Source organism: Wasmannia auropunctata, unplaced genomic scaffold (assembly GCF_000956235.1).
Source record: "Wasmannia auropunctata unplaced genomic scaffold, wasmannia.A_1.0 LD335987.1, whole genome shotgun sequence".
Taxonomy (NCBI): Eukaryota; Metazoa; Arthropoda; class Insecta; order Hymenoptera; family Formicidae; genus Wasmannia; species Wasmannia auropunctata.
In genome coordinates this window covers 1,920,966-1,948,063 of record NW_012026903.1, presented here as the reverse complement: position 1 = coordinate 1,948,063, position 27,098 = coordinate 1,920,966, and the positions used below count along the sequence as shown (strand labels likewise).

Here is a 27,098-nt window from a genome sequence, read left to right as displayed (position 1 = left end):
TTACATTCAGCCCATAAAAGTATTCAACGCTCGGTTCATAAAATGTAAAGACGTATAATAAAATATAAAGATGACCACACAGTGTCAAATATTCATATTTATGAACGAGTATATTGCTGAGATGTGATAGATAAATATTGATAGATAACGAAACAAATGTCATACAAGTTAGAGCAATAAATTAATCTTTAGTAAATTAATACGGGAATATTATTAGAGTTTTCGCATTTATATATAAGCAAGTCATATAATATTGTAATGCTAAAATTGCATTACATTTTAATTAATTTAATAAATAAACGCGCAAATAGATGGAAAAAATTTATAGATAGAACAGAACGTACTATTTATATACAAATACATTTTTTTCAGTTATGAAAAAAATTCTAAATATTCGACCACATCTAAATCCATTTATGTAATGTGATCACAACGTATTGTAATACTTTTATACTAATAAGTATAAACTTTCAATATAAATGAATTACATTAAATCCTTGTTTTATATTTGATCATTAAGTTTTTAACAACTTAATAAATTCGGAAATCTGATAGTTTTATAATACTATCCTTATCTTTTTTTTTTTTATAACAAAAATCAATTTATCAATGACTCATAACATGTATATAAAATAATATAAATAACAAAATTCATAATGTAACTAATACAATTCATAATATCTAGTCTTCTAGCTAAATATATATATTTATTTTACAATTTTTCCTGTTATAAAATAAGGATTCAACGTACGAATATTTTTCACAATAGTGAAATAGAGTATAAGCAGAATTAGCTAAATGACAATCGCAAACGCGATTAATAATTGAATACAGTAGTCTTTGGAATTTCACAAAAATGAAGAGAATACTAACCAACAGGGACCTGAATTTAAAGCTGATTGCACTCGTTTGCTGAGGTGTTATGTCTTCTCGACTCTGCTGTATGGAGCGGAGGCGTGGACGATAAACGCAATGTCCCTAAAAAAGCTCGAAGCACTGGAGATGTGGATCTATCGAAGGATGCTGAGGAAGTCATGGAGGAACGAAAAGAGTAACGAACGTCGAAGTGCTAAGAAGAATAGAAAAAGAAAAGAAACTTATAAGCACCGTTAAGTGTAAAAAATTGCAATATCTGGGACATATAACAAGGGGAACAAGATATTTCACTGACTACGACTGATAATTCAGAGGAAAATTCAAGGAAAACAAAATCTAGGAAGAAGAATATCATGACTGCTCAATCTGAGGGAATGGTTTGGATGTACTTCGAGAGAACTTTTCAGAAGAGCAACCTCCAAAATTCTCAAATTGCTATGACCAGTGATTGCCAACCTCCGACGCGGAGATGGCACGTGAAGAAGAAGAGTCTTTGGTAAGCTTCTATGGCAGTGTTTCATTCCCTTACCAGCGTTGAGGAGGAGTTGATGGTACAGTTTGCTGATTAATTAAGGACGGTCCGCTATGTGGCAGCAAAAATTTCTTTAAACGTGGGAAACTTAAAAAGATACGCGTTTCTTTAATTAAAACCTTCTTACCTCCAAGCGATGAGAGGTGCCAGTCTCTCGGTCAATCTTTGATAATTTCTCTCCAGCTCCCGCTGATAATCCCGCTGATCGGGACCGATCAGATTCTTGTTGCGCCGCAAAGCGTCGAGACACTTTTTCTGGAAATCTTTGAAACACAAACGGAGCTTGTGCTGCAATCTGCTCGGCTGTGCGTTTTGTTCGCGCAAACCGGAAAGAAACACGACCGCCACTTCAGCGGGTCCTTGATTGACCGTCGTGCCAATGCAACCTTGAAGGACCATTTGTAGCATCTTTGCGTCAGGTGGTTCCTGAGCGGTTGCAGCGGCCACCTAATTAAGATATAAAAATTTATTACACACATATTTTAAAATTAATAAGGCATGAAAGAGCGATCGCAATACCTCGGCAGTCTTCTTCTGTATGTCTTCGATTGCGACTTCAATGGGACTCAAAACTATCTGTTTTCGAGCTACGACTCGAATCCTGGTTTTTAAATACGGGAAATGCGTGGCCACCGTTAATATAGTCTTCCGTTTGCATTGCTCTCGTAACTCGCCGTGAGCTTTGCCACCAGGAGTAAAAGGTGTTGCATAAACGAATCGTTCTAAAAGTCAAAGTCATCGTAAAAATAATTAAAAAAATTATTTGTGATAACAAAATATAATATTTTGTGTAAATCAATACTCACTTATGTTGAAATTCCTATGGAAAACTGTTGGTCTGTGCCTAAGCTCGTGCGCTTCAAAGTACGGCTCCACGTAAGTGATCTGTACATAAGCCTTGTCCGATTCCAGCTTGCTGGGATCCACAGGATTCGAATCCTTTATTATTACTATATTATCCGCGCCGAATCTCTCGGCGTAGAAGTTCTCGAGTCTCGAGAATATCTCCGGGAGTTTCGTCAAGGTCGGCTCTTTGTAAACGAATTCTTCGCCGGCGAGATCGCCGAATCTTACGCCGTAGAAACCAACTCTGAAGTACGTCCCGAAGACGCGTTTGCCGGCCAGTTGTTCCACTCGCGTGTATGCCTCGTGAAGTTTACTGAAAAAAAAGTCCCGAAAAAAGATCTTATGTAGTAAATTTTCGAAGTGCAAAGATATATCCTCCATATCATAAGTTAAGCAATTAACATTTTCATACCCGTGAATATTAGCTAATTTCTTGTAGTCGTGTGCAGCTTCCGCTATAGGCAGCAATACCCTATAGACATCAGGAATGGCCTCGTACATTCCAGCCGCGTGAAAAGAGCTAGCCGCGTGCTCCAATAAACCCGCCAATCCGCTCTCTGAAAAATCAGGGCCTAAGCAAAGTCCTTCTTCCCTTCTGGCCAGTACGTCATCGCCGACCGCGCTCTCCTCTAAAGCGTTCGGTGTAACGGCGTTCAAAGCGACAGCTCCTACAGGTCGGCCACCGCCACCAGGCTCTAGTAGATGAAGATACTCCGCTACCAGAGCGGCGCTGTGCACCAAACACATTGCTGCCTCCGTGTGATTTTTCCTTTCCATATGCTGCTGCGCCATGTTCGCGAGCCAAGTCAGGCGAAGATCAGGCGATCCTTGATAACCCTTGGCAATTCTAAACAAAATAACAAGATATATCCCTTAATTCGTCATGTTTTAAAGCATAAACTGAATTATCGTATTTTATTAAGATTCAAAAATCTTACCTGTACATTAGATCCAAGAGCATTTCGGGATCCTCTTGGAATTCCTTCATCTTAACAGTATCAGAGAGAATCATATGAAGATTGAACAGTAAGTCCTTCACTTGTTCGGGGAAACTTGTGTCTGCAAGCTCTGTATCTCTCTCAGCGTATACCAGCACCGTTTTCAAGGCTCTACGCAGTGCTCCCTCGCTAGGAGCTCTTCCTCTGCCAACGAGAGCGGATAAGGATGTCGTGACTTGCATCTTGACGCGCGCAAAATTCTGTGAAACATGTAAGATTGAAATAACATTGTTTCATGAACAATCAACATCCCGAAGTGGTGATTAACTTACATTTCCAATTTCGAAATTCTGTCGCATCAGCAGATACAGACTCGCAGCAGCGTGACTTCTAATGGCGCTTAAGGGCGAGCTGCATCGAGTGAGCAGTGTTAAACACAAGTCTCCGCAGCGCTCGCTCTCCTCGTCGAACAATGCGCTATGGAACTTGAAGACTAGAGCCCGCTGTGTATTGAACATGTGCTGAAGCACCGATGTACTTTGATTTCTAGCCAGCGCTCTTAGTAACACTTTCAACACCGCACCGACAACCGCGCCTAAATAATTTCGAACGTGTAAATTATACTGGCATATTTTCAAATATGCGAAATAAAGAAATCGATGAATACCTCCACCGCCGTCGGCTTGAACTACGGATTCTAAAGTATCTAATACGACAAGAGAAGCCTCAGCCGCTAAGGCTCCTTCTATATGGGCGTCTTGTTCCACAGCTCTTCCTTCCGGTTGTTCACAAGATCTTTAAGAACGATAAATTTATATATAATTACGATTTTTATTATAATTTAAATAATATAATATTTATACCTGTAAGGCATTTGATCTTTGCGCCATCTCAATTTGTCTCCAGTCACTCTCTCCTTTCTTCGCAGCATCATTTCGCTCCGGGCACTTCCCTGGCCGAGAATCACGTCCTCCAGTCGCGATCTAATATCGCTGGTGGCCGTTGCTTGAGGTGGCAGCCTTTTAAGCGCCTTCTTGCCTTTGTACTCGAAAGCCGCGGTGGCTATGTTCAGCACTTGCAGCAAGCTCAGAATGCGTCGCGCGCTGAGTTCGGAGCACCACTGCGCCAGGGCGGTTCGTTCCAGTCCCTTGAGTACCCACAAGGCACACATTAACAGATGTCGAGTAGCTTCGGAGCTCAAGGACACGCGGCACTGATTGCCCGCGGTGTCCGCCGATGCTCCGCCGGCAATGGCCAGTGCCACCGATTGCGTGATCGATCCGGATTCATCCGGATAGACGCTTTTGTCTTTGGAGTCCCAGTGATAAAGCTGGGGTAAGGCATCCATCAAGATACTCAGCAACGGCAGATACAGCGCGGCGACTCTGGCCTTCGCCGCGGGATCGGAATATCGTGGATCGGCGTCGTGGCAGCTCATAAGATGCCGAACCGTCCCGATGGCTTTATTCTGCAGCATCGGATTTGGTATCTCCAAGGTGTTCGCCAGATCGGACAGAACGATGCCGACCAGGAAGTGCTGCTGCCTGAATTCCTGACTGAGTTCCGAAAACCGAGCTCTATCCCCAGGCACGAGAGTAGATATCAGACTGCCCGAGCTGCCAGTCGACGGACTGGGCGATGCCGGGGCGGATCCTGATGTATAGCCGGTGCCGAAGGGAAGGTTCAGCGCTACGTAGTGCTCGTGCGAGCACACCGTTCTCACGAGATCGAGTTTCAGGGCGAACAACGCCGCCGAGTCGGGAATGTGCATCGATGCATCCGACAGCGAGCAACAGGCGGCGCGGACGAGCGACAGGACGAATCCTCTGTCCATCACGGATAGCAGGTCGGACAGAAAGTTGCCGAGGCTCGATATCAAGTTGGACGCCACGCGGGTCTCCTTGCCGCAGCGCGATACCACCTCGGACGTTAACGCAGCGGTGAGCGTCGCAACATCGTCACAGAACTGCGGCGAGAATCTCACTTTTCGCAGTGCCTCCAGGGATGCCATCTCGGACAGCGTCACGGCCATCGATCGCATTATCAGCTCCAAGAAGAACCAGGAATGAGTTATCGCCAGCTCGCGCGCCTGACCGGTGGATACAACCCAGTGCAAGGCGAGCTCCTCGTGTAGAAGTCTCCTGGTGGGATGACTGTTGATCGAGGGCGATTCTTGCCGCATCGACGCGGTTCTGTCCAATCCTCGCGAGTGGATCTCCATCTCCAGGTCTTCCAAGGGCAAATCGGGATTGCTCTGTGCTCGTGCAACGCCCCCGTTGTGAGTCATGCTCGGCAGGGAGCATTGATACGCGATGTAGGTGGCCAAAAGTGCATGTCTACCATGCGCGTCCAATTGACCGTCCGGTAGATTGGTGATGTTTCGCACGAGCAGTCCTAGGGCCTCGAAAATGGTAGCGGCGACGTTCAGTGATTGAGACGGTAATGTTGGCGGTCGCACTAGAAGACACAGCAATTGATCCAATAATTGGGGAAGTGATCGCACCAAGGCGGAATGCGAGGCGCGCGCTAATTCGAGGAGGGCTGATTTCAATTCCGATTCCATGCCCGCTTCGCCGATACGGGGCGGAACTTGACCGGTTTCCAAAAAGCCGCATAACGATAAAAATCTGTAATATGAAAATTATTACATGTTTTTTTATTCGCTTTACATAAGAGAAAAAAAAATAATGTACTATTATTATAATATGTATATATAATATACATATGTATATTACCTGTCGATATATTTGTCTTGCGGATGAACGCTGGAAACGGGCTCCAATATGACTGTGAAGACTCCTCGATGAGCGTCCACCCATCGAGTGCCTGGCAAAAGAACATCGGGCGCAATGTAAGAATAATTTGCGGGTGGCGGATCCAGCATAGCTGGCAAGCTGAATTCGCCTGATTGGAGATGGCCGTCTCTTAAAAGCGGTAGCCACTACAAACATTTTATATAGTCATTCAGTACGTCAATTAAATTATTAATCCGCTAGTTTTATTAATTGTTGATCGAAATTTACCGTATACGCGACCGCCGTTTCGACGTTTGGTTGTTCCGCTTTCTTCTGACAGCTAATATGATAGAAGGTGAAGAGTAAGTGATGTTTCGCGCTTAAATCCGCGGGTAGTCTTATCTTGATTTCGTCGTAAAAGTTCGGATTCTTGTTGTGATATGACACAGACGTAAAGTACTCGTGCGTCATCTCGGGACACGACGATCTGCCGAAGATAGCTGTGAGCGCGTCGGCTTCTTGCTCACCTCCCATGAGCTGAATTCTTACGGCGATATTGCGAGCCGAGCCAGTTCTCGAGCTGAAGTTCGCTTCCTACAAATAATAGAACGTAATTCTAATATGCAATTAATAGAAAATAATTGAAAACTTATTTTATTTTGTACACACCTTGGGATAAAGATACAGAAGATTACGATACGTTAAATCTGGCGAAACAACTTCGCTCGGAAATTCGAGTATCTCCTTAACCGGTCGGCTCTTTTCATCCGGATACGGAACTAATCTTCTAAGATCAGGATCGAGACACCTCGGTAGCTCCTCGGGTCTAGGACTGAGATCCAATTTTAATATCCCTGGTAAGCATTTCAATCGTTTCAAGTTGGAGCCGGGTCTTCGTAATTCAACCAAAAGCTTATAAAGATCCTCATCACGAAGTCGTTCGCTTTCCTGCTTGAAGAAGCTTGAGACTGTTAAAGTAATGGGCCTGCAAAAATATCAAGGCATTACATTTAAGTCTTTCAGTAGGAAAGTAGAGCGTCATACAAACCTGAAGCTGTCGAGGCAATTGGCAAAATCGTCCGGTGACCAACTGCGTCTTTTGTCCGAACTGCGTCTTTCGAGCGAACCTCGTCGCGTCGGCGGTTCCACCTTCTTTCGCCACTGTTCCAGACTGCCTGACTTTCTGTCTAAGGATCCAGCGCTGCCAGTGCTATCCGTGTCGCCACCACCACCGATTACACCAGACAGATGAATTGCAGTCCACGCGAAAGGCATTCTATAACGACCCAGGCGTTCGCATGCAGCGGCGGCGGCAGCTCTGACCTACCGAAATGAATAAAACAATGATATAAGAAAAAAAATTATAATTAAATATTTAAAATGCATGACTATCTCATCCTATTTTGTTACCTTATCTTTATTTTTATCTTCGCGTAAATACGGCTCGGCACACTCCGATATGTCGCCCTGCAATACTTTCTCTAGCCGTACGACAAGAAACAAATCGGGACTGGGTTTGCTGATGCTCAAAACGCAGCTTCTGGCTAACGTGCTTGCATCGCTATAAGCAATGTGTCCCCCAAGCATTCTTTTCAATCCCTCTGAATTCATATCGACGTAAAAATTCTCTGACACCTGAAATAAAACGATTCGTAATGTACAATTAGTGTTATGTTTTTAAAATCGTAATTTTAACTTAGAAAAAGAGATCGTACTTTTTTCTTTTCTCTGGCATCGTACAGCGCAAGACTCGCGAATATTGGCTCCACTTCCAGTTCTAATTTTAACTGCAGACACTTCACGAGAACTTTATGAGCAAAAGGCTCGGTAGGGTCCGGAGCAACGCTGATTTCCTGCCATTCGTCGTCAGGAGAGGTTGGAGGAGCATAAAGCGGGAATAAGGCTTCCTGAAAAAAAAAGAAAATAAATATTTAATCAAAATAAAACCCACAAACTTGCCGCTTTGCCAATCATGTACCTGTCGATCCTCCAATCTTTTCTGCTCGTTCATCTGATCGATCGTTTCGAGGCAGACGCGATCCAATAAACTCGGCAAAAGAGGATCATGCTGCGAATGTCGCAAATCCAGACTCGCCCAAGACCCTCTCGGAGTATCTCCGGCATTGGACAAATCATCCTCTTCGCTCGGTGATACACAGCCATTTGCATCTTCCTGATCCACCTAATTGAAATAGATTACTTTCAGTTCCTGCATCTCACTAACAAACTAATTTTATCTCCAGCACTAGATATACCTCGAAATCTTGTCTAGGTGTATCCTGAAGCAATCTGTCTCTGGCGATAGGCGAGATTCTCCCTTTGTATTTGCGATGTATTACAACCCAGTCCGAAGTAAAGCTCTCGATGCATCTTTTCACATAAGGCGACACTGTATCTCTAAAAACCAAATGATTAAGATAAAAAATACATTATATTATCACAAATTTCAAATTATGTATAATGTAATAATAATGCCTCCATTATTTTTCTTACATTGATTCGTGCGGTACTATTGGCTCCTCTGTCCGAATCTTCCTCTTTATGACTCTCAATTCAACATCTCCCGGTGGGAAATCTAGTATCGGTTTTAAAGGATCACGGTCCAGTACTGACTGGTGTTGTCCCAAGAATTCTTCGTAATCAAGTGGCTCTAATACCTCACACAAGGACATCTGCAACAGTTAGATATTAATTTACTTCAATATTAGTTGTAACTTTCACATTCCAGTTTTTCAAAGAAGACTACGTACCGTGGAAGAAAATCCTGATACACTGCTACCGCTTTTTGACAAATCACGAGAATAGGAGGTAGAAGTGGCAATTTGCCGCCTTACGTCGGCGGCATGCTGCTTGCTTAACTTGTGAGCAAACGCACGCTGGACCGAAGACATTATAAATGTCCCAGCAAAATAACCTGACGAGATTCTGTAATAAAAAAAAATATGGATAGGTCTAATCCTATTGACAAAACTTATACTGCATATTTAATTTAATTTTAATGATTCTAACTTTTAAATCCAAATTAATATGTCATATATTTATTTCCTTCTTGATATGCAAATTTTATTTTTGCAATAAAACAACCTACATATACACACAGAGTATATTTAAACTTGCATCATTTTTATACATGTCGAATTATTTTACCTAGAAATGCAATTGTGTGCTTAACCAGAGAGAAGGATGCTTAACTGTGAGATGTTATAACAAATTTAAGAAACGGTAAAATTAGAAAACAATGATTAATATTCATAGGTTGTGAGAGTAGCTTGGAAATGGAGCAGAAATTATAACCATGCCCAAAACAAGTAACGAAGAGCGAGATATCGCGACGAGTACGTGTATTTATCGTGTCGTACAATTACTTACGTTAATCCGAATTCATCGAGAACGGGGCGGTTGTAAATAATCAAAATCGTCAGTAAGAAAATCCACTCTCCTTCGGTACTTCTTCCAAACCTTGACGTATATCTTCCACTGACGCCTCTCGGTGCGTCGTGGTGAGTCGGTGCCAGGACAGTGCCAGTGCCTATTATTTGTATGCATACACAGCGACACTCGTCGGTCGTTCTTCTCGGCTCAAGATATTTTTTATCATCATATGATACGCGTCTTCAACATTATATAAATTATTATAAAACCACCATGCGATATAAATTTATTTTTTTTTTTTTGTTGAGGTTATGCTCCCCGGTTGGGGAACTTGTGTGTCTTCAACCCAATCAAAAAAAAAATTTATTTTAATTTTTGTTTAGGTTAAGCTAAACGTTTATTAAATTATAAGCGTTTAATCTGATGATTCTGAATTAAATGTCCAGCATATCGCGTATCGCGGTGATTCTTACCGATTACCATACTATGGTGGAATGATACCAATCGGCATTGCAGTGCGAGATACTCACGCACTACGCTCCCATGTGTGTGTTTGTTGAATGACAGCTGTTATAACCTATGGCATAGGGGTAGGCGGACGTCGGGCATGTCGTAAGAGATGCCGAGAGCGGCAACAATGACGGCAGGCGATAGGAAATCCGAGTCAGCGGAACGGCGGGGTCGGCTCGTATAATCGGAGAAGGATTTATGGATTTACCCCACGAACGCCATGTGTCCCGCACTGCTGGAGAACGAGGAGCGATGCCTGGGTGGCGTGACTTTCTTCGCGCAAAGTCACCCGGTGGAGGTGTGCGGCAGCAACGGTCTGCCGCTCACGCCGAACTCCATAACCATCTACGGGAAGGCGCAGTTTCTGAAGACCATCTACCATCCCCATCTCTCCCAGTATCTCGACATAATCAGAAGCAAGCACGGTGAGCCGTCCGTGACGATTTACGAACAAACCTTTATCTCCCGCCGAGATATCGTATAATTTTATATTTTGCACATTTGTAGAGAGGATCGTGGTCGTTGCGGAGTACAGTGGAGATCCGTTGAGCACTAGGCATGATCTGAGCACAGAGGAGATCGTCAAGATATCCTTTCAGAGTCTCTTAGCGCTGCGACGCATGAACGAACTAGATCTGGTGCACAGGCACTTGAATCCGGATAACATATTGATTAAGAAGAACGGCGACGTCCAGTTGTACAATTACGGATTGTATTACATGACAGACGGAGGAAGGAATGTGTCCTTCCCAATCGGGTATTTTCAAATACTCCAATTTCGATATGTCTGATATGTTGGATAATAGATTCATCTGCTTGTCATAGAATCACAAGTAAAATTTCTCTTCTCAGTTCTCCGAAATACACGGCGCCAGAGGTATTTCTGAATCCCAGTCCGAGCGGTGTCAAAATAGATTCCTGGTCCCTGGGGATGATTATAGCGGAGCAACTACTGGGACAGCCCATCTGGCCTGGCGTAAAATTGGCCCAGTGCTTGAGGAAAGTTCTGAGCTTGATGTTGTGCGACACCAGCATTTTCGAACGTCTTGCCAGGGAAAACAATTGTTTCCACGCTTATGAAGTATGAAGGACTTACGTATCGTGCATTCTAATCTGTTTACATCGTAATGTCACACATCTTACGTATCTTGTGTTTTTGTATCTTACAGAAGTTACCAAGGGAGCTGAAGGAATTCGTAGATTCGTGTCTGCAAATTCATCCTACCAAGCGCAAGACTCCGGAGGAGTTGCTGGAGCTGCCGTTATTCGCGGAACATTTGATGAGAAATATACAGGAAACGGAAGAAAATCTCTATAAGAATGTTATTGTTAGGAAAATGGACGAGTTGTATTATCTGTGGCAATTGGCCGGCGGGGATATTACTGTGGATCTAAAGAAGCAGAGTCTCATTAGATCAAGGCCACCTATCTTAACTATTCCAAAGTAATTTTCCAAAACGTAAACATGTTTATATATGCATTCCAAAACATGTCTATATATGCATAATAACAATTGATTATATTGTTCAGTGGGATTATATCGAATATTTGAAATTTCGTCTGTTTCAGTTTAGTCATATTACTTGGCCACATGTTTGGCCAGAGAGACACCGCTAGTCTGCTCGATGTAAGAGTCGTGAAAGTTCCTATGGAGACTCTTCGTCAGCGTTTAGCTCATATCCCATACATAGCGAACTACCCTTGGTTGACAAACCAGTCAGTATTTTATTAGTTATCTTTTATCTCATCCCGTATTTATCTCGATATTACGATAAATTACAAAAGTTTGTACGTTACAGAATGCGAGTTCAGGCGCAGGAAGATCTGACGAATGCCGCGTCACAATTGCCATTGATCATCAGGGAGCGCGACACGGAGTATCAGTTTTACAGGCTCGTCCTGTTCGACAGACTTTTGCAGGCTTATCCGCTCACTCAGGAGGCAATAATCGAGGAGGCGCACAAGGACATACCGCCCCCGGTTAGAGGTGCCGTATGGGCGGCTCTGCTTAGTATCACCGGCGACATACAGAAGCGTTACGATATGATCGATAAGGAAACGCCCACTCACACCGATCGGCAGGTATAACCGCTATATCTGTAATATGATACTCGACTCAATATAAATGCATCCCGTCAGTAATTTGATTTCAGATATGTATGTAATAATTTCAGATAGAGGTGGACATACCGAGGTGCCATCAGTATAGCGAATTGCTGTCATCCGGCGCTGGGCATGAACGATTGCAGAGATTACTGAAGGCGTGGGTCAGAAATAATCCACATTACGTCTACTGGCAAGGACTCGATTCGCTGACAGCGCCGTTTCTTTATTTGAATTTTAACAACGAAGGTACGATCATTCGACAGGCGTACTTGTATTCTTTAATTTATCGCACAATTGATTTTCAGCTCGAGCTTTCGCGTGTCTCTCGACCTTCATACCGAAGTACCTCCACAAGTTCTTTCTGAAAGACAACTCGGCGGTGATACAGGAGTATCTGGGCAAGTTCTCCCAAATCATCGCGTTCCACGATCCCCAATTGGCGAATCATCTGAAATCCATAAACTTTGTACCGGAGCTCTTTGCCATACCGTGGTTCCTAACAATGTTTTCACGTAAGTGTTTTGCCATTCATACATTTTTAATACGCCGTATTATTTTTGATCGTCGATTATCAAAGATTGCTAATATTTTAGATGTATTTCCGCTGCACAAGATATTACATCTATGGGATAAACTATTGCTGGGAGACTCGTCGTTTCCTCTCTTGGTTGGATTAGCGATATTGAAGCAACTGCGAGACTCCTTACTGATGTCGGGTTTCAACGAGTGCATTCTCCTGTTCTCCGATCTGCCCGAGATTGACATCGAATTGTGCGTTAAAGATTCCATGACAATGTATCAAAATACACCCGCTAGTATTACGTATAGAAAACACCAGTACAATACAACGAAGGTACAGTATTTCGATCGATGTATTTAATTTTCTACATATTACATAATTAATTGAAAACTCTAATCCGCAGGATGCAAACTGGATTGAACCCGAAGCGGGAACCGAGAAAATGCCGAGGATAAGCGTGGACGACTTTCTAAATCTCTACAACAACTCACCGAGCAAAGTGATAGTGGTTGACGTGCGCAGTAATATACAGTGAGTATTCGTTTTTTTCCAACTATAATAAAATAACATTACGTTGGATTTGTTTCTTAAATCAATAATTTATCTCGAACAGATTCGAGAGGGGTGCTATTCTCGGCAGTATCAACATTCCATTCACAAGCGTGCAATTGTCTCAAACTCACGTCGACACGCTCGGGCCGCATGCAAAACCGTTGATAGATAATAAGAGCAGCGTCGTAGTGATTATTGGACCGCACAATCAAAACAATGCGCTGGCAAGTAAATTCATATAACGGGAAATTGTGAAGAGAGATAATTTGTTCTAATATATTTTCCAACAGTTTGCAGACTTTCTGGTAAAATGCAACGTCGTAGGAGTCTGCTCCCTGCAAGGTGGAATTAACGCGTTACGCTCCAAGTCTCCGAATATCATAGTACCTGCACGCTAATTGAATTACGTAATTGAGTTACTATAATACATATAATACTCAGATTTATTCATACGATACAGTACAACTGATATTATATGACCTCTAAAACATGTATAACGATCTTGTATAATTTTGTTATAAAAAAGATTTCATTGTATCGCGTGGCTTCGATTATTCAAAGGACGGTTCCATATACGTCTTCGTATGTGTACACCTTCCGTTGCTATGACAACGAATGTCAAAGCTATGGACACTTAGGCACGTGCGTTTCGTTGTATGTACTTGATTAAGGTTTACTTACAGGTTTACTAAGTATTAGCTTAGGCAAATAAGTATGGACAAAGGTGTACCGCCGGATCTTCACAAATGGCTGAGAAAATGCTTGAAGAAGGAGTTCGGGAAAACTATACAAAGCGCTATAGACAAGGAGCAGGTGCCCAGCGATATCGCCTACAAGCTCTCGCATTCGAGGGATACGGCCGCTCTGCTGAGTTCCATGAGGAAGGTGATCGCCGAGCAATACGTGGCGGTGAAACCCTCGTCCGCGGCGTCGCAATCGCAGTCGTTGCTCTCCTTCGCCAGCGATCTCGCGGCGGACGATTGGGCTTCTCCGCAAGGAGGCGGGGAGGAGTACAATTGCATCATCGACAAGATCAGTCGCGACAAGCCGGTCCACGTGAGGCTGGCTGGTTACGAAATCTTACTGAAGATCGAATTGTCCAACGTAAACAGCAGCTCCCAGTGGGACGTTTTCCAGAAGACGCTGCTGGACGGTCTCACGGACGACAGCAGGGCCATATTCGACGCCAGCATGCAGGTACACGCGAAGTTGCTGAATTGCTCGCAATTGGACCACACTTACGGCAATCTGTTGAGCGCGTTCAACGCGCAGTATCACTCGCCGAAGGTGCGCGAGACCCTGCCCACTCTGATCTCCGGAATTAATTTCAAGTTCTTCCTGCACGAGAAACTGTTCTGCATAATGTACTTAATAATCCGCTATCAGGAGGAAATGCTGAAGAACACCAGGCACAGCGACAAGACGGTGGAGGAAGTTATAGAGCAGTTCATAGTATTTCTCAGTACGCACAGCTTCGGCAACTCGTTGCAGCCCAAAACCTTGAACATGCTGAATATCATCTCGGTGCTGGAGCCGCAGGCCAAGTGGAGCAAGCGGTGGCTTCACGGTCTCTCGGTCAGGAAGACGTTCATCGCCGTTCTGGCCAAGTCGCCGGCGTTTCTGCAGAACGTAGTCGAATGCGTTCAGAGCGGCCTGGCAGAGGCATCCTGTTCCTTGTCCGTCTCCGTTATGGACGAGAACAACGAGCTGTGTATTTCCGGCAACACGATAGAAACCGCGACTTATCTGCACTGTTTAACGCTCGTCTCGCAGCTCTGCAGCTACGAGGCGGGTAGAAAATTGCTCGCGGAGTGTCCGTTGAAAACGTCATTCGACGTGGCTGATTTCTTGGTAGAATTGTTGAGCTCCTTGAACAGATTGGCGGCAGAAGCACCGAGTGGAGTGTACAACACTTGCTGCAGCGCTCTTCAAAATATGCTCAATGTTTCGGATGTATTGTACAACGCTGAATTTTATCACGCTGCGTTGTGCCGCAAGGCATCTCTTTCTGATAACAATATAAAGATTTGGCCGCACACGTTAAGCATTATTTCTCACATGGTGAACACGGCAGACGGCCCGGCGTTTTTGACTACGAATTGTAAAGAGCACTCCGAAAACGCACCGTCGAAGTGCCCGGTCGCGATCGTGATGCTGTACGCGGCGAATTTATTGAAACAGCCGTTTTCTATAATGGATATAAAATATATTCTGACCTCGTTTAATCTCGTAGAAAAGTTATTCGACGTTTATGACGTTTACGAGGCCGCGCAGGAACAGATCGAGACGCAGTTCTATCCGGCCGTCACCAATTTCTACAAAAGGTTGAACAAGTGCAGCGTCGAGAACGAAAATAAAATTCAACAGCTCGATAGGTGATTAAGATAGAAAAACAAGCTTTATTATTTTCCGAAAATGTCAGCTCGCGATTACAATTGCTGAAATTCTATTACAGTGCCGTCAAAAAAGTTTTGCTAAAAATGGTAACGATACCGCTCGGGCTGCAAGCGCTCGTTAACGAGAAGTTGGTATTCGAGGAACTGATTCGCGGATCAATCGCTCCCCTAAGAGTGATCTGGAGTTCTACCGACATAATCAGCTTCATCTCATCGGCCGGTTATTTCGATCTGGGCTACAACGTGCTCGCGGATCTCGGGCCCCACGTCCTGTCAACTTTGCTCTCGCAAACTTGCACAAACGCAGAAGATCCCAGATTCTTTTACGATCCTTGGGACACAGAGAACGTCGACGAATTTCTACATATACTTACATTATTTTCCCTCAATTTTAATTGTAAAGCACTTAATCGGTTATAACAATATCCCTCAATGTACTGATTAACGGATATAGAATGTATATATCCATTGATAGGTTTCGCCGCGTTTATGGTGAATGACAGCGAGTCGGATAACGACGAGGAAAAGGATTATCCCTCGAACTTGTCCGAGCTGCTGCAGGCTGCGACAGACGAGGATTCAACTTATCATTATTTAGCACTTCTGTCGTTGAATACAGTGATTTGGAATCTAGACGTTTGTGCCTGCTTATTGAATTCGTTGAACTTCCAGGTAGTACGTCCCACGCGATAAAAGAGCAATTACACTTGTATGTAATAATTACGTAATAATTTTTATAGGAAGCGTTGTTAGGCCTTCAGAAAAACAGCACGATTTTCATTGAAGTTCACAAGGAAGGATCCGACGATGAAATTGATTATGAGAAAACAGAGGGCGATGATGATAAGCCAGAGCCGACAAAGGAATACATAATTGACGAATGCAGTTTCTTGCGACATAATATTTTATTAAAATCATATTACATGACATATAAAAGGAGGCAATATGTCGTACCATTTGAGGAATATGAACTTTTTTCGGAGTTTCCACCGCCCAGAGTATACGCAGACATGATGGACTACCGAGAAATCGAATGCGATTCGGAGCTGAGCGATATGCTGCAGGAGGAAAGGCCCGGATTGCTAGACATCAGTTGGGTTTCGCAAGTCAGAGCGGCCCACAAAGCCTCGCGATGCCCGATCAAAGTGAGGTCGCAAAAAATAAATTTAGTATCCTATTTAATTACAATGTCAGAAAACTAAGAAAATAATTTTTGTTTTAGAATTCGATAATGATAAATTTGTTGAATCAAATGAACAAAGCCATTCCAACTGCGGAATGGGTAGAACACTTTGAATGGCAAGAAAATATAACCTACGACACAGATTATTGGCTTCCAGAGGACATAATTGCTATTAACATTGTTTTGAATTACGCCGAGCAACGAGAGATTTTAAAAAATAATAACGATAGTCAGAAAAACTTGAAACAATTCATTCATTCTGCTTACATATTTATACAGTACAATAAACCGAACAGATTCGAGGGTTTTGATTGGTTCTTGGCAACAGTATTCATTATCTGTGATGGAGATCTGGATAAGTATGCAATCTGATATATTAAATATATTGATATATTAACTCAAATATTATTAATTTACTGTGCGATAGCAAATCATTAGCATAAAAAGTTAGAGCCTCAGCTGACCGCGAATTAATCCTTTGATAGCCTTGTTTAATATCCGGTATGGTCACATGTAGTGGCAGAAGAATTCTCGTTTAATCCATATCTCTTCGCGATATTTTAATCACAAAGAAACAAATGATTAAACAAGTATTTCAAAGCTATCAATAACGATTAACTCAAGCTAATCAGATATCATCATTGGCTGGTCTCAGATTGAAAACTTGGTTCTCACCGGATTGATGTTCATCATTCCGTCTCGATATCTTTTTCTTCGTCATTGACCAGAAAATATGCTATTATATCAATATATTATCAGACAATATAATAATTAGCAATATAATTGGTTACAGATGCAAGACTTTTATCATGCAATTAATTCAATTTCCATCGACACTGCTTCTCTGGCCGAAATTAGGCAAAGTTATCGATGAAAAAAATAACGAAAGCACTAGTTCGCAGTTCACTTTTATGCAAGTTTTAGAAACCATGGTTAATATCGAGCTTCCAAACATCAAATATGGATTAAAGGTGATTAAAAGTTGAAAGTGTTATCATTTAAAGAATTTAGTTACTTAAAAATATAACGCCCTGATTCTCCTGATAAATATAGGATGTCTTCGGTATCGACTGGTGGATGATATTCAATAGAATGTTATCGCAATGCTTTTGGGGAATCCTTCCATGGAGCGAGATAGTTCATTTTTTTGCAATTTGCATTTTGTACCCGTCCGATTATATGGTGTATTATGCCGTATCACTTCTGCAATTCTGTCAGGAAGAGCTGCTACAGGATTTAACGAACAGAAAAATGTGGCCGGAAAGCATGGTGTGCATATGAAATGTACTAAATAAAATTATTTACATTTAATGTCATTATATAACTTGCCAAGTGCATTTTTTATACAGGTATTGGACGAGTATCGCTGTCATAATTACATTACGTATATGGATAATTTAGGTCAACGATATAGAAATCGAATTTTACCGGCAATGACTAAAAATTTAAATTCAGAAGATGAAATATAGACATGATGCCTCACTCATCTTGGTAACTTAAAAAGCAACGAAAAAAAAGACACCATCGACAGCGTCGAATCATAAACAAAATTGCATTCATGCAAAAGAAAATATCTTACAGATTCTTAACACTGAAATAATTGTAAAATGTGTGTATATAACAAATAACAATTATCAATTGCGTTATAATTAATAAAAATTTCTCTGTTCTTCTATTTCCTAAATGCTTTCTATTAGCATTAGCTACAATGAACGTATGTACACTTTGCACATGTATGAGAACATTTTGTGTACAGATTGTATTTAGAAATCTTCATGTATACAACATAACATTAGTACTCGTGTAATTCGCATACCTGCGAAATTCAACGACACGCCAGGTCTCGCTTTCAGGTTTTCCAATGATAACACCTCGGACATCTTTTTACATATACGATACAATCGTATAATACGATACAATAATCTCTCAATATTGTCATTCATTCTCTTATTTGTTAGTCAAATCCTTATTTCTCAAGTAATCAATCTTCGTGAATGGTAAATAGTTTAGCTACCTCATTTAAATCATCATACTTCGTATTTCCTGTAAGAACCTGAAACAGTATCAAAATTATCATTGTGATTAAATTATCATATAGTCTTGCTTGCAGCCCAATAAAAAATAAAAAATAAAAACAATTTACCCGTCTGGCAATCGACATTCGGTTGAAGATATTCCACAGCACTATTCCTACTACAACATCGTCTCGCAGATAGAAAACAATGCCCTTTCCAAAATCTTCGTTCTTTGTAAATTGTTCCGACTTCACGCTATCTTCAGACAATTCTTTCTTCTTTTCTTCTGCGTTATTAATACTTTTCACAATTTGTGACACCGATGACTCCGACTTTTCATTAGATCGCGAGTCTTCCGAATTTGTCTTTTGTTCCTAAGAAAAAAAAAAACCAGTCTAACTGAAATAGTTCCACAATTAAATATATCACATAATACATATATTCACTGAGAGGATTGCTCACATTGCTAGGATTATTAACCGGCATTGCGGCATTTGCCTCCGCCGCTTTCGCAAAAACTCCAACCGTTGGCAAGGACGAGTCTACAATACCTATCGCTTCATATCCTACGTCAGGTCCCAAGTCCGACCAAAACATCGATTGATGCAGATAAGGTTTACCTGTAGCGAGAAATTCATTTTTGTTTTTACGCTGTCGCAAATGCATTACTTTTTAGAGACACCTCTAAAATTTGTTGAATCTTACCCGCGCCGGTCATATTTTCGCCCGCCAATCTTCCGGAGGTAACCGCATGATCATGATGTTCGACTCTTCTTCTACCAAGTTTGACATCATAGAAACATGCGACGTCACCGGCAACCCAAAGATTGCTTCTCGCTTCTAATTCAGCGTTAACGAGGAATCCTCCTATTTTAGGCTCCGTCTCTAAATTGGAAGTTGCGGCCAGCTCTGTATTCGGTTGAACACCTACCGCTACTATCACTTGATCAGCATCAATCTGTTTTGCAAAAAAAAAATTAAAAAAATTTAATATAAATCAGAGTATTTGACTAATTATGTTAAAAGTTAATGTAAACTTTATAGTAAAAGCTTGATTATATCAACGTACAGTCTCACCACCAGTGAGGACGAGGGATAATCGGCCTTTCTTATATTTATAATCTTGAACTTCTGTGTTAGGTATGGTGTGAACACCTTCTGCTTCAGCTTTTTTTGTGGTCCACTCACTCAAATATTCTGGTAATACTTGTGCCATTATAAACTTTTCTTTATAAATTTGGAAAATATTTTTAGATTTATCTATAATAAAACACAATATTTCCTAATATAATTTAAAAGAGTAATTTTCCAATATTTTGATAACAAAAAATAAAAAACTTACAACTCCTAGCGAGCGCGCAGGCGAGTTCCGAGCCGAGAAAACCACCACCGATAACTACAACGTTCTTGCATTTAGGATTAGAGACATTTTCTTCCAAGTTGAGAAAATCATCCTTCGTTCTAAATGTTAGAATTTTGTTTTTTACGCCGTCCTCAACGGATTCGAATATCGGAAGATTTTTAGGTGATGTGCCTGTAAATATAATTACATGTATGTATTATATATAACTACATATATAATTCAATTATAAATCTCAAGTTTGGCATAAATTTTTTAACAAAATCTTACCAGTTGCAATGAGACATTTGTTGTATTTTATTTCATAACCATCTTCGAGAGTCACTGTTTTATTTTGGACATCGATTTTCGTAATCTTCCAACCCATAGCTACAGCTACTCCACCCTTATCCGACTCAGTGAGATGAGCAACATTCGAGTAGAACTCTTGCGGTTCATAGAAAATACTATAAAATAAATATGAAAATTCTTTATGCAAGAGAGAAAGACAATTGTACTAACGACATTATTAACTGTACGTTTAAATTTAGGAAAATTTACCTTCTCTGAGTTCCGTTCCATTGGTTAAAACGTAATTGTGCAGTTGTTTCTCTATCTGTGTTATACCAGAGTTCTTTGGACAACGGTGGCCTCATATACGGAAATTCTCCCTCATGTGCTACAACTAAAACCTGGAAAAAAATTCTTGTATGCGTGAATAAGAAAAGGAGAAAATGTAAATCGATTGCTTACATACCTTAGCTTTGGGATCTCTAGATTTAATTGATCTAAATGCTGAAAATGCAGCTGTTCCTCCACCTATCAATAAATAAGGTACCTCCTGAGGTAAAAATTTAGATTCTGCTGGAACTTTTACTTTATTTCTCCAATGGCCTTTCCCTTCTTTCTTCTCTGAAAGCACAAACAATACATGTAAGCAAAATATTTCTTCGACATTTCTATTATTATATTAAAATATTATACTCTTGATTTAACTTACTTTTACTTTTGCCCTTCTGTTCTGTTTTGTCATCTTTCGATAAAAACGATGAAGATATCTGTTGAAAAAAAAATTACAATAAAGACGACTGAATTAATCGACTGTTCTTAATTAAGTAAAAATGTTTTCACATAGTATTACCTTGTATGCAACTCCCGTCACGATCAAGGCGGCAAGTAGGTGCCAGTAGTGGAATTGATATTTCCCATTTTTGCCATCTGAGCCTTTCTCACTTGGCTGATTTTGATTGCCGTTCGGCTTGCATCCTTCCTGCGACGCTGGACAAGACGCTCCCGTCTCACAAGCAGGAGCAATTTTTTGTGATTTGGAATATTTCGATTGATAGGGCATACATTCCTCTGGCTTGATAGTGGTGCCTGTTGGCTTCTTATTACTTGCATCACTACTGTGACGTAAGTTACTAATATTTACAGCTCCTGGAAATGTTTTTAGCAAGCTATCAACAGGGTATTAAGCAAGGTAGTATTATCAAGGAGATAAAAGGAGATAACGTTTGTTTACTGACTGAAAATAGTTGGACAGTGATATAAATGCAATAAATGCTATGCATAAAATAATATAAGGCATTTATGGCAATTTTTCCCCAAAAAGATAGGAATGTCTCTCTCTCTCTCTCTTTAAATCTTATGTAAGTTATTAACTCTAAGAAATCTAGAAGCACGCGGTTTCCAGGTTATGTTATCCGCTGCCTACTTCGGAGCGGACACGCCGCATGGAAGATTGTAAACAAAGTCCCGTTGATCCAATCCGTACAATTATCGCTCGCAAAAGCTTACGCAATCGCGGCGCAGGCAATTGTGCAGAAAACAAGGAAAATAATGGAGATTCTCTCGTCGACAAAAAATGTAAAATAGGCGGGAAACGAGACCGTTCCCTCGGAACGGCTGGATGTAGCGTGCACCGAAACGGGAGGACGGAAAAGAGAGAAAGAGGAATCGTTCAGATGTAACTCCGATACGCACCGACGTATTTTACAGGTCGATATAGGCGATTCGCGTGTGTGAGCCTGGCGGGCAGTTGGCCGACGATTCTACCGCAGACGAACATCTTCTGCCCGGGGCCGGTCGTCCTTACGCAATATGGTGGGCGCTCGCCGTGTTTTCCCTCTCAGCTGCTGCCGTGTGCAGCGATCAGCCGCTGGCTGCTGCCGCCGCCGCTCTTACCCTGGACCGGAAGGACGCTCGCCGGAAGGATGAACGTCGTGCGACACGCCATTAACCTGGATTCTCGCCTCCTTTCCCGAAGTCGCGCCTCGCGCCGAGTCGCAGCCTCTCACCTGGACTCCCTGCTGTGGCCGGAAATGTTGGAGGCCGGTCAACGAAGCACGTGAATTTAGAAGTTCGCCTGGTTTCGCGACACGCGCGTGTGTGCACGTATATACGTACGCGCGTGTATGTAGCACCGTGCGACACCGGCCGGGCCGGGACGATTGAACCGATTGGAGAGTCGAGGGGCCCGAGCGCGGCTACTTCAGACGAGATCGCGCGCAGGTCTCTAGTGTGGAGCTGAAAGAAATATCGAAATTTTAGAACAAAAAAAAAATGACAATTTGTAGGTCACATAGTGAAATTTCAGCGAGGCAGAATACGAAAAACAGTACGATATGTTGCGAATTACATCCTCATAATATACTGACATACGTTTAAAGTACGCGCACGATAATTGTAAAAACTTGCGAAATATAGAACAGAATAAACAAATATCGCGTTATGCGTCTGAATTTTTGTTGAAATAAAAGTCTCATTCTCGAATTAATTACAAGCTGCTCTCTCAATATACATATATACGTATATACATATATATTTTTTTAATTCTACGCTAAGCACTTTATTACCATCGTATCTATAATGGAATGAGAAAACAGTTACGTGTATTGTCACAGATGGCGTGTGCTGTACTAATTTCATCCCGATGCACTTTAGGCCTTTAGGGACGTCGCGGAAAAATGAAAGTATGAAACTCTTAACTCATGCACTTACATTTACAGATACCTAACATACATTTCCTAGGAAAAAAAAGAAGATATACCTGTCTGTTTGACCATCGTTGAATGTTTTTCTACTTTATTATTATTATATAACAATAATGATGTACACGGGTAGCATTTTTTTCTTCATATTAAAAGAATTTTCACTAATTATATATAATTTTCATTTGTATAATTACTTTATTTTTTAAATTTAATAACGAGCGCGAGAAATATTTTCACGTGCGCCAAGTTTATACATTTTTATTTTCGCGCAATTTTTAACACGGAACATGTAAATTGACACACGTGAAAAAAATGTGCAGAAATAGTATTAATTTAACTAATATATCGCCTTTCGTAGAATCTACTTAGATGAAACTTTATCTACTGTTGCATTAATTATTAATGGACGCAATTATCGTCTTGAGTTTTGAACTCTATTTTTTCATTTATATCTATATCTACATCTATTTAATTTTGATATTTATATCGCTTTACATAATTTAATTTTGATTTGATTTGATGACTATGATGTCAATTAATAATATTATATTATAGTAATATTATATAGAAGTTGACGAGATTCTATATATAATTATTGTCGATAATATCAAATATAAAATATTTGATTTTTAATTATACAATAATAATTTTACATAAAATTTAAAATTTAATAAGTAACTGGCTCATATAATTAAAAATTAATAAAGTGTCAAAGAAGGACTGGTGAGTCTTGCACGGAATTAGTGCTGTGATATAAAGTATTTTTAACATACTAATTTGCATCCAAACGTTTCGGCTCCACATTGAGCCATCCTCAGTGGATAAAAATACAAAATTTTGTTAATACATTACATTAATTGTCGTTCGTTCGCTGTAAGATCGCTTGTTGTAAAATCGCTCGCTGTGGGATCGCTTGTTGAAAGATCGCAAGTATATAATATTATCCGGTACGCACCGGTAAGTTTCTTTGTCTCTGTTTCCCATATGTAAGAATAGGTTTGAATCTTATTATAACAAAATTGCAATCTGTTTATTGGATCGAGTCGGAGGAGTAACTTAATTATTATAGATGTCGTCTTGAGTCAGTGTATAAAAACGAGACGTCAAGTGGAACATTAATTAGGCGAGCGATAAACATGAACTATTTCAAGACGAGGTGTATAATAATTAACCTTAAGTTACTCCTCCGACTCGACCCAATAAATTCAGGACAAATTGTAAGTTTCCTATAATAATATTGAAACCTATTCTTACATATGGGAAACAGGAGCAAAGAAACTCATCAATGTACCGAATTACATTATATGCTTACGACCTTTCAACGATCAGAGATCCTACAGCGAGCGATTTTACAAGCGATCTCACATCGAACGAATGACAGTTAATGTAATGCATTAACGAAATTTTGTATTTTTACCCACTGAGGATGGCTCAATGTGAAGCCAAAACGTTTGGGTACAAATTAGTATGTTAAATATACTTTACATCACAGCACTAATTCCGTGCAAGGCTCACTAGACCTTCTTTGATACTTTATTAATTTAAAAATTACTTGCTATTAATATGTAACATTTTTTTCTTTTCTCATTTTTAGATGTTTCGACATTTTTTGCATATATTCCGCGCTTTCCGCTTTCTCGTGAAGAACGCGATAGCATTCTTGCATATAAATGAAACATTTCACGTCGAAACAAGCCACTGCAGTTCGCACACTTGTAATACAATGTATCTCTTGTTAAAGTCCTGATTTTAAAGCACAAATATTCCGTTTTTGAGCATCAAGAACGATATCCACGCGATCTTATGCGCGATGTTTAATCACAATGTTAATTACGTAATTTTTTATGAAACTTGGAGTAAAAAATACGAATATCAACGTCTATACCTTTTGCCAAAGTTGTGCAGTGCAGAGTTATAAAGTCGCTTTAAATTTTCATAATTTTTGTTATTCCATACATAATAAAATTAATCTGTAAAAAAAATTATTAGAATTGCAATTTAATAAAATATAATATTATTGTATTTATAAATATAATAGTAGTGTATTATACGGTATTGTAACACAATAACACGTTGAAAGATAAAAATAGATGTCTCTAAAATTGAAGTAAATTCTTTCATTCGTCCTTAGTGCGACCTTATAATTATCCTGTTTATGATAACTAAAGGACAAGTGTCGCGGAGGCAACTGGCAATTTTTATGCATATATCTACAATATAGTTACACAAGTGATCTTTTTGGATAGCTGTAATCAGATATGTCTTCTTTTAAGAGCAAATACGTAAATATGTGCTTTTCTCTTATCTCCGGACATTGAAGATCCAACATAGATATTCATTCTGAGAATCACCGCGTTTATTAATATAAAGCAATCTCCCCACCATCGCCATATGACGCAATTTATAATATCGTTTACATTGATATATAAAGAACAGCAAAATTAAATTCAATGTTCTACTTACAACGGTCGGTAAAGTCTCAATTCTCGAGATGAAGATCTTATACGTATTCGCTCTTTTGATTGTGGCTGCGGTCGCTTTCGCACTTCCCGTCGAAGGTATGTATAATAATAGAATCTGAAATCTAACACATAAGAATATAACTTTACGGGTTATTCTCAACTGCGATATGCACTTAAAAAACAGTGCTAAATCTATAAATTAATTAATGTACGTGTGCATGTATTAAAAATAACTCTTAAAATATATTTAAATGTATGTCTATACTATAAATATCGATGTGATGATTTTTTACAGAACATCATCGCGAGCGTAGGGTCACCTGTGATCTTCTCGATGGTCTTGGTGTTGGTCACAGCGCTTGCGCCGCTCACTGTCTCGCCAAAGGATATAAAGGAGGAAGCTGTACCAGCAATGGTATTTGTTCGTGCCGCAAGTAAGTAACAATTCGAATGATTATGGTCTTCTTATATTTTCGATATTTATTCCGATGACAAAAATGGCTTTATAATTTGCAGAAAATGACTTTTAAACTACCGTTATTAAGATACTATTAAAACTCTTGTTGAAACTGCAATTAATTAAAGATACGTCATAACACAGATTTAATAACGGCTAAATGAGCGATCAATATGCCCGGTATCAAGACATTTTAGTCGATCAGTTTAATAATTAAATTCTTTTTAATTATTTATAGGGACAGATGGATTGGTTAATTTCGATTGCGGTAATCATTCTCTTACAATTGAGAAAACTGGACTGGAATTTTGATTGATGGACATGTCGCGTATGATTCACACTTTTTGGAATTTTAACAAAATGTATCATAAATTCGTCTATAATACTCTTTAAAATTAGTGCAATATATTTTATATATATCCTTTCATTACACATACTTTCAGAAATATACTTATAATTCGTGGTATATAAAGAATATAAATATAAATATGTATATATGAATAAATAAACATATATATATATGTATTTCCAGTAAGAATAAACGAACAGTAACAATATAACATAGATCAAAATGTCAGACTCAATAATATAAATTTAATATATATATTTGAATATGTACATGCCGTAAATATAAGTTGTTCGAGTTTTAACTTAGTTTAATTTTTTATTCAGTAGATAATATTGCGTACGAGACATCTTTGATCTTGATCATCCAACGCGATTAGGGTGATTGCCTAATTTCTAATGCAGTAGACGCGTTGTGCGGTAATCGATTTCGCGAGAGATTGATGTAACACTGATTATGAGCGTCGACGAAACGTGCGACAGTCAAAGCGAGTTAATCCACCAAGATCTATCGCGCGGTTAAATCTGATCGAAAGTAAACGTATACGATGCGAAAAGGATTAACATAATTATCGCGTAAACCAGCCTCAAAATAGGCGAGAGTCCGCGTCTCGCCGTTATGTATGTGTGCCTCCGCATGCCACACGATCGATTTTGCGCTTCGAAAACCGGTGTGCGTTTTGTTTTTCGACAATATGAGAATTTATTTGCTCGCTATTCGCGCTATGGCCGCCGCGTCGCGGCATCGCTCGATGCATGCATACCCCGGTTTGTATTTGTTTTAATAGATCGCATAAATATTTTCTTCATCTGCACGCAACGCGATTTATAGTTGACGGCATTTACCGTATTCGAAATATGCGTGCGCGAACACAGCAGCTAATACAAACTACAAACTACGATGCATGTTTTATTGATAAA

At 40.2% G+C, this 27,098-nt stretch overlaps 5 protein-coding genes across 5 annotated transcripts; 3 read left to right on the top strand and 2 right to left on the bottom strand.

Annotated features, from left to right (window-relative positions):
- Nucleotides 1–325: 325 nt before the first annotated feature.
- Nucleotides 326–9,539, bottom strand: LOC105454245 (dedicator of cytokinesis protein 7). Its single transcript, XM_011696752.1, has 20 exons — nt 9,297–9,539; nt 8,678–8,852; nt 8,421–8,599; nt 8,183–8,324; nt 7,906–8,109; nt 7,643–7,834; nt 7,338–7,562; nt 6,976–7,250; nt 6,597–6,912; nt 6,216–6,521; nt 5,928–6,133; nt 4,056–5,819; nt 3,860–3,987; nt 3,525–3,787; nt 3,193–3,452; nt 2,667–3,101; nt 2,215–2,567; nt 1,928–2,130; nt 1,536–1,855; nt 326–1,459 (listed from the first exon to the last, which is right to left on the bottom strand). The coding sequence occupies exons 2-20, from the start codon at nt 8,816–8,818 to the stop codon at nt 1,402–1,404; spliced, it is 5,970 nt and encodes a 1,989-aa protein (XP_011695054.1). The 5' UTR covers nt 8,819–8,852; nt 9,297–9,539; the 3' UTR covers nt 326–1,401.
- A 352-nt stretch (nt 9,540–9,891) lies between these two features.
- LOC105454242 (TBC domain-containing protein kinase-like protein) lies at nt 9,892–13,524 on the top strand. The gene is made up of 12 exons (XM_011696749.1): nt 9,892–10,234; nt 10,317–10,566; nt 10,662–10,890; nt 10,979–11,253; nt 11,379–11,525; nt 11,609–11,891; nt 11,984–12,161; nt 12,221–12,427; nt 12,509–12,768; nt 12,839–12,966; nt 13,049–13,211; nt 13,278–13,524. The coding sequence occupies exons 1-12, from the start codon at nt 10,030–10,032 to the stop codon at nt 13,383–13,385; spliced, it is 2,433 nt and encodes an 810-aa protein (XP_011695051.1). The 5' UTR covers nt 9,892–10,029; the 3' UTR covers nt 13,386–13,524.
- Nucleotides 13,525–13,583: 59 nt separating this feature from the next.
- Nucleotides 13,584–18,317, top strand: LOC105454243 (protein broad-minded-like). Its single transcript, XM_011696750.1, has 8 exons — nt 13,584–15,362; nt 15,443–15,780; nt 15,859–16,055; nt 16,124–16,528; nt 16,606–16,925; nt 17,360–17,537; nt 17,620–17,835; nt 17,916–18,317. Exons 1-8 carry the CDS (start codon nt 13,702–13,704, stop codon nt 18,033–18,035), a joined length of 3,435 nt encoding a protein of 1,144 aa, XP_011695052.1. The 5' UTR covers nt 13,584–13,701; the 3' UTR covers nt 18,036–18,317.
- On the bottom strand, nt 18,303–22,425 carry LOC105454244 (apoptosis-inducing factor 1, mitochondrial). Its single transcript, XM_011696751.1, has 12 exons — nt 21,904–22,425; nt 21,062–21,357; nt 20,921–20,978; nt 20,678–20,832; nt 20,482–20,612; nt 20,212–20,387; nt 19,924–20,115; nt 19,651–19,841; nt 19,287–19,539; nt 19,044–19,201; nt 18,710–18,955; nt 18,303–18,619 (listed from the first exon to the last, which is right to left on the bottom strand). Exons 1-12 carry the CDS (start codon nt 21,986–21,988, stop codon nt 18,548–18,550), a joined length of 2,013 nt encoding a protein of 670 aa, XP_011695053.1. The 5' UTR covers nt 21,989–22,425; the 3' UTR covers nt 18,303–18,547.
- A 2,906-nt stretch (nt 22,426–25,331) lies between these two features.
- On the top strand, nt 25,332–26,484 carry LOC105454241 (sapecin-C). Its single transcript, XM_011696748.1, has 3 exons — nt 25,332–25,471; nt 25,671–25,809; nt 26,071–26,484. The coding sequence occupies exons 1-3, from the start codon at nt 25,405–25,407 to the stop codon at nt 26,087–26,089; spliced, it is 225 nt and encodes a 74-aa protein (XP_011695050.1). The 5' UTR covers nt 25,332–25,404; the 3' UTR covers nt 26,090–26,484.
- The last annotated feature ends 614 nt before the right edge of the window (nt 26,485–27,098 follow it).

Excerpts from the sequence above, each read along its gene's own strand:
- LOC105454245 (XM_011696752.1), bottom strand. The coding sequence starts at position 8,818 with ATGTCTTCGGTCCAGCGTGCGTTTGCTCACAAGTTAAGCAAGCAGCAT. Across the intron at positions 7,563-7,642 it reads ATGCCAGAGAAAAGAAAAAA|GTGTCAGAGAATTTTTACGT; the intron begins GTACGATCTCTT and ends GTTTTATTTCAG. Across the intron at positions 6,522-6,596 it reads TTCTGTATCTTTATCCCAAG|GAAGCGAACTTCAGCTCGAG; the intron begins GTGTGTACAAAA and ends TATTATTTGTAG.
- LOC105454242 (XM_011696749.1), top strand. The coding sequence starts at position 10,030 with ATGTGTCCCGCACTGCTGGAGAACGAGGAGCGATGCCTGGGTGGCGTG. Across the intron at positions 10,567-10,661 it reads AATGTGTCCTTCCCAATCGG|TTCTCCGAAATACACGGCGC; the intron begins GTATTTTCAAAT and ends TTCTCTTCTCAG. Across the intron at positions 10,891-10,978 it reads ATTGTTTCCACGCTTATGAA|AAGTTACCAAGGGAGCTGAA; the intron begins GTATGAAGGACT and ends TGTATCTTACAG.
- LOC105454243 (XM_011696750.1), top strand. The coding sequence starts at position 13,702 with ATGGACAAAGGTGTACCGCCGGATCTTCACAAATGGCTGAGAAAATGC. Across the intron at positions 15,363-15,442 it reads AAAATTCAACAGCTCGATAG|TGCCGTCAAAAAAGTTTTGC; the intron begins GTGATTAAGATA and ends ATTCTATTACAG. Across the intron at positions 15,781-15,858 it reads ATTTTCCCTCAATTTTAATT|GTTTCGCCGCGTTTATGGTG; the intron begins GTAAAGCACTTA and ends ATCCATTGATAG.
- LOC105454244 (XM_011696751.1), bottom strand. The coding sequence starts at position 21,988 with ATGTTCGTCTGCGGTAGAATCGTCGGCCAACTGCCCGCCAGGCTCACA. Across the intron at positions 20,833-20,920 it reads ACAGAAGGGCAAAAGTAAAA|AGAAGAAAGAAGGGAAAGGC; the intron begins GTAAGTTAAATC and ends TTGTGCTTTCAG. Across the intron at positions 20,116-20,211 it reads CAAATGTCTCATTGCAACTG|GCACATCACCTAAAAATCTT; the intron begins GTAAGATTTTGT and ends TTATATTTACAG.
- LOC105454241 (XM_011696748.1), top strand. The coding sequence starts at position 25,405 with ATGAAGATCTTATACGTATTCGCTCTTTTGATTGTGGCTGCGGTCGCT. Across the intron at positions 25,472-25,670 it reads TTTCGCACTTCCCGTCGAAG|AACATCATCGCGAGCGTAGG; the intron begins GTATGTATAATA and ends GATTTTTTACAG.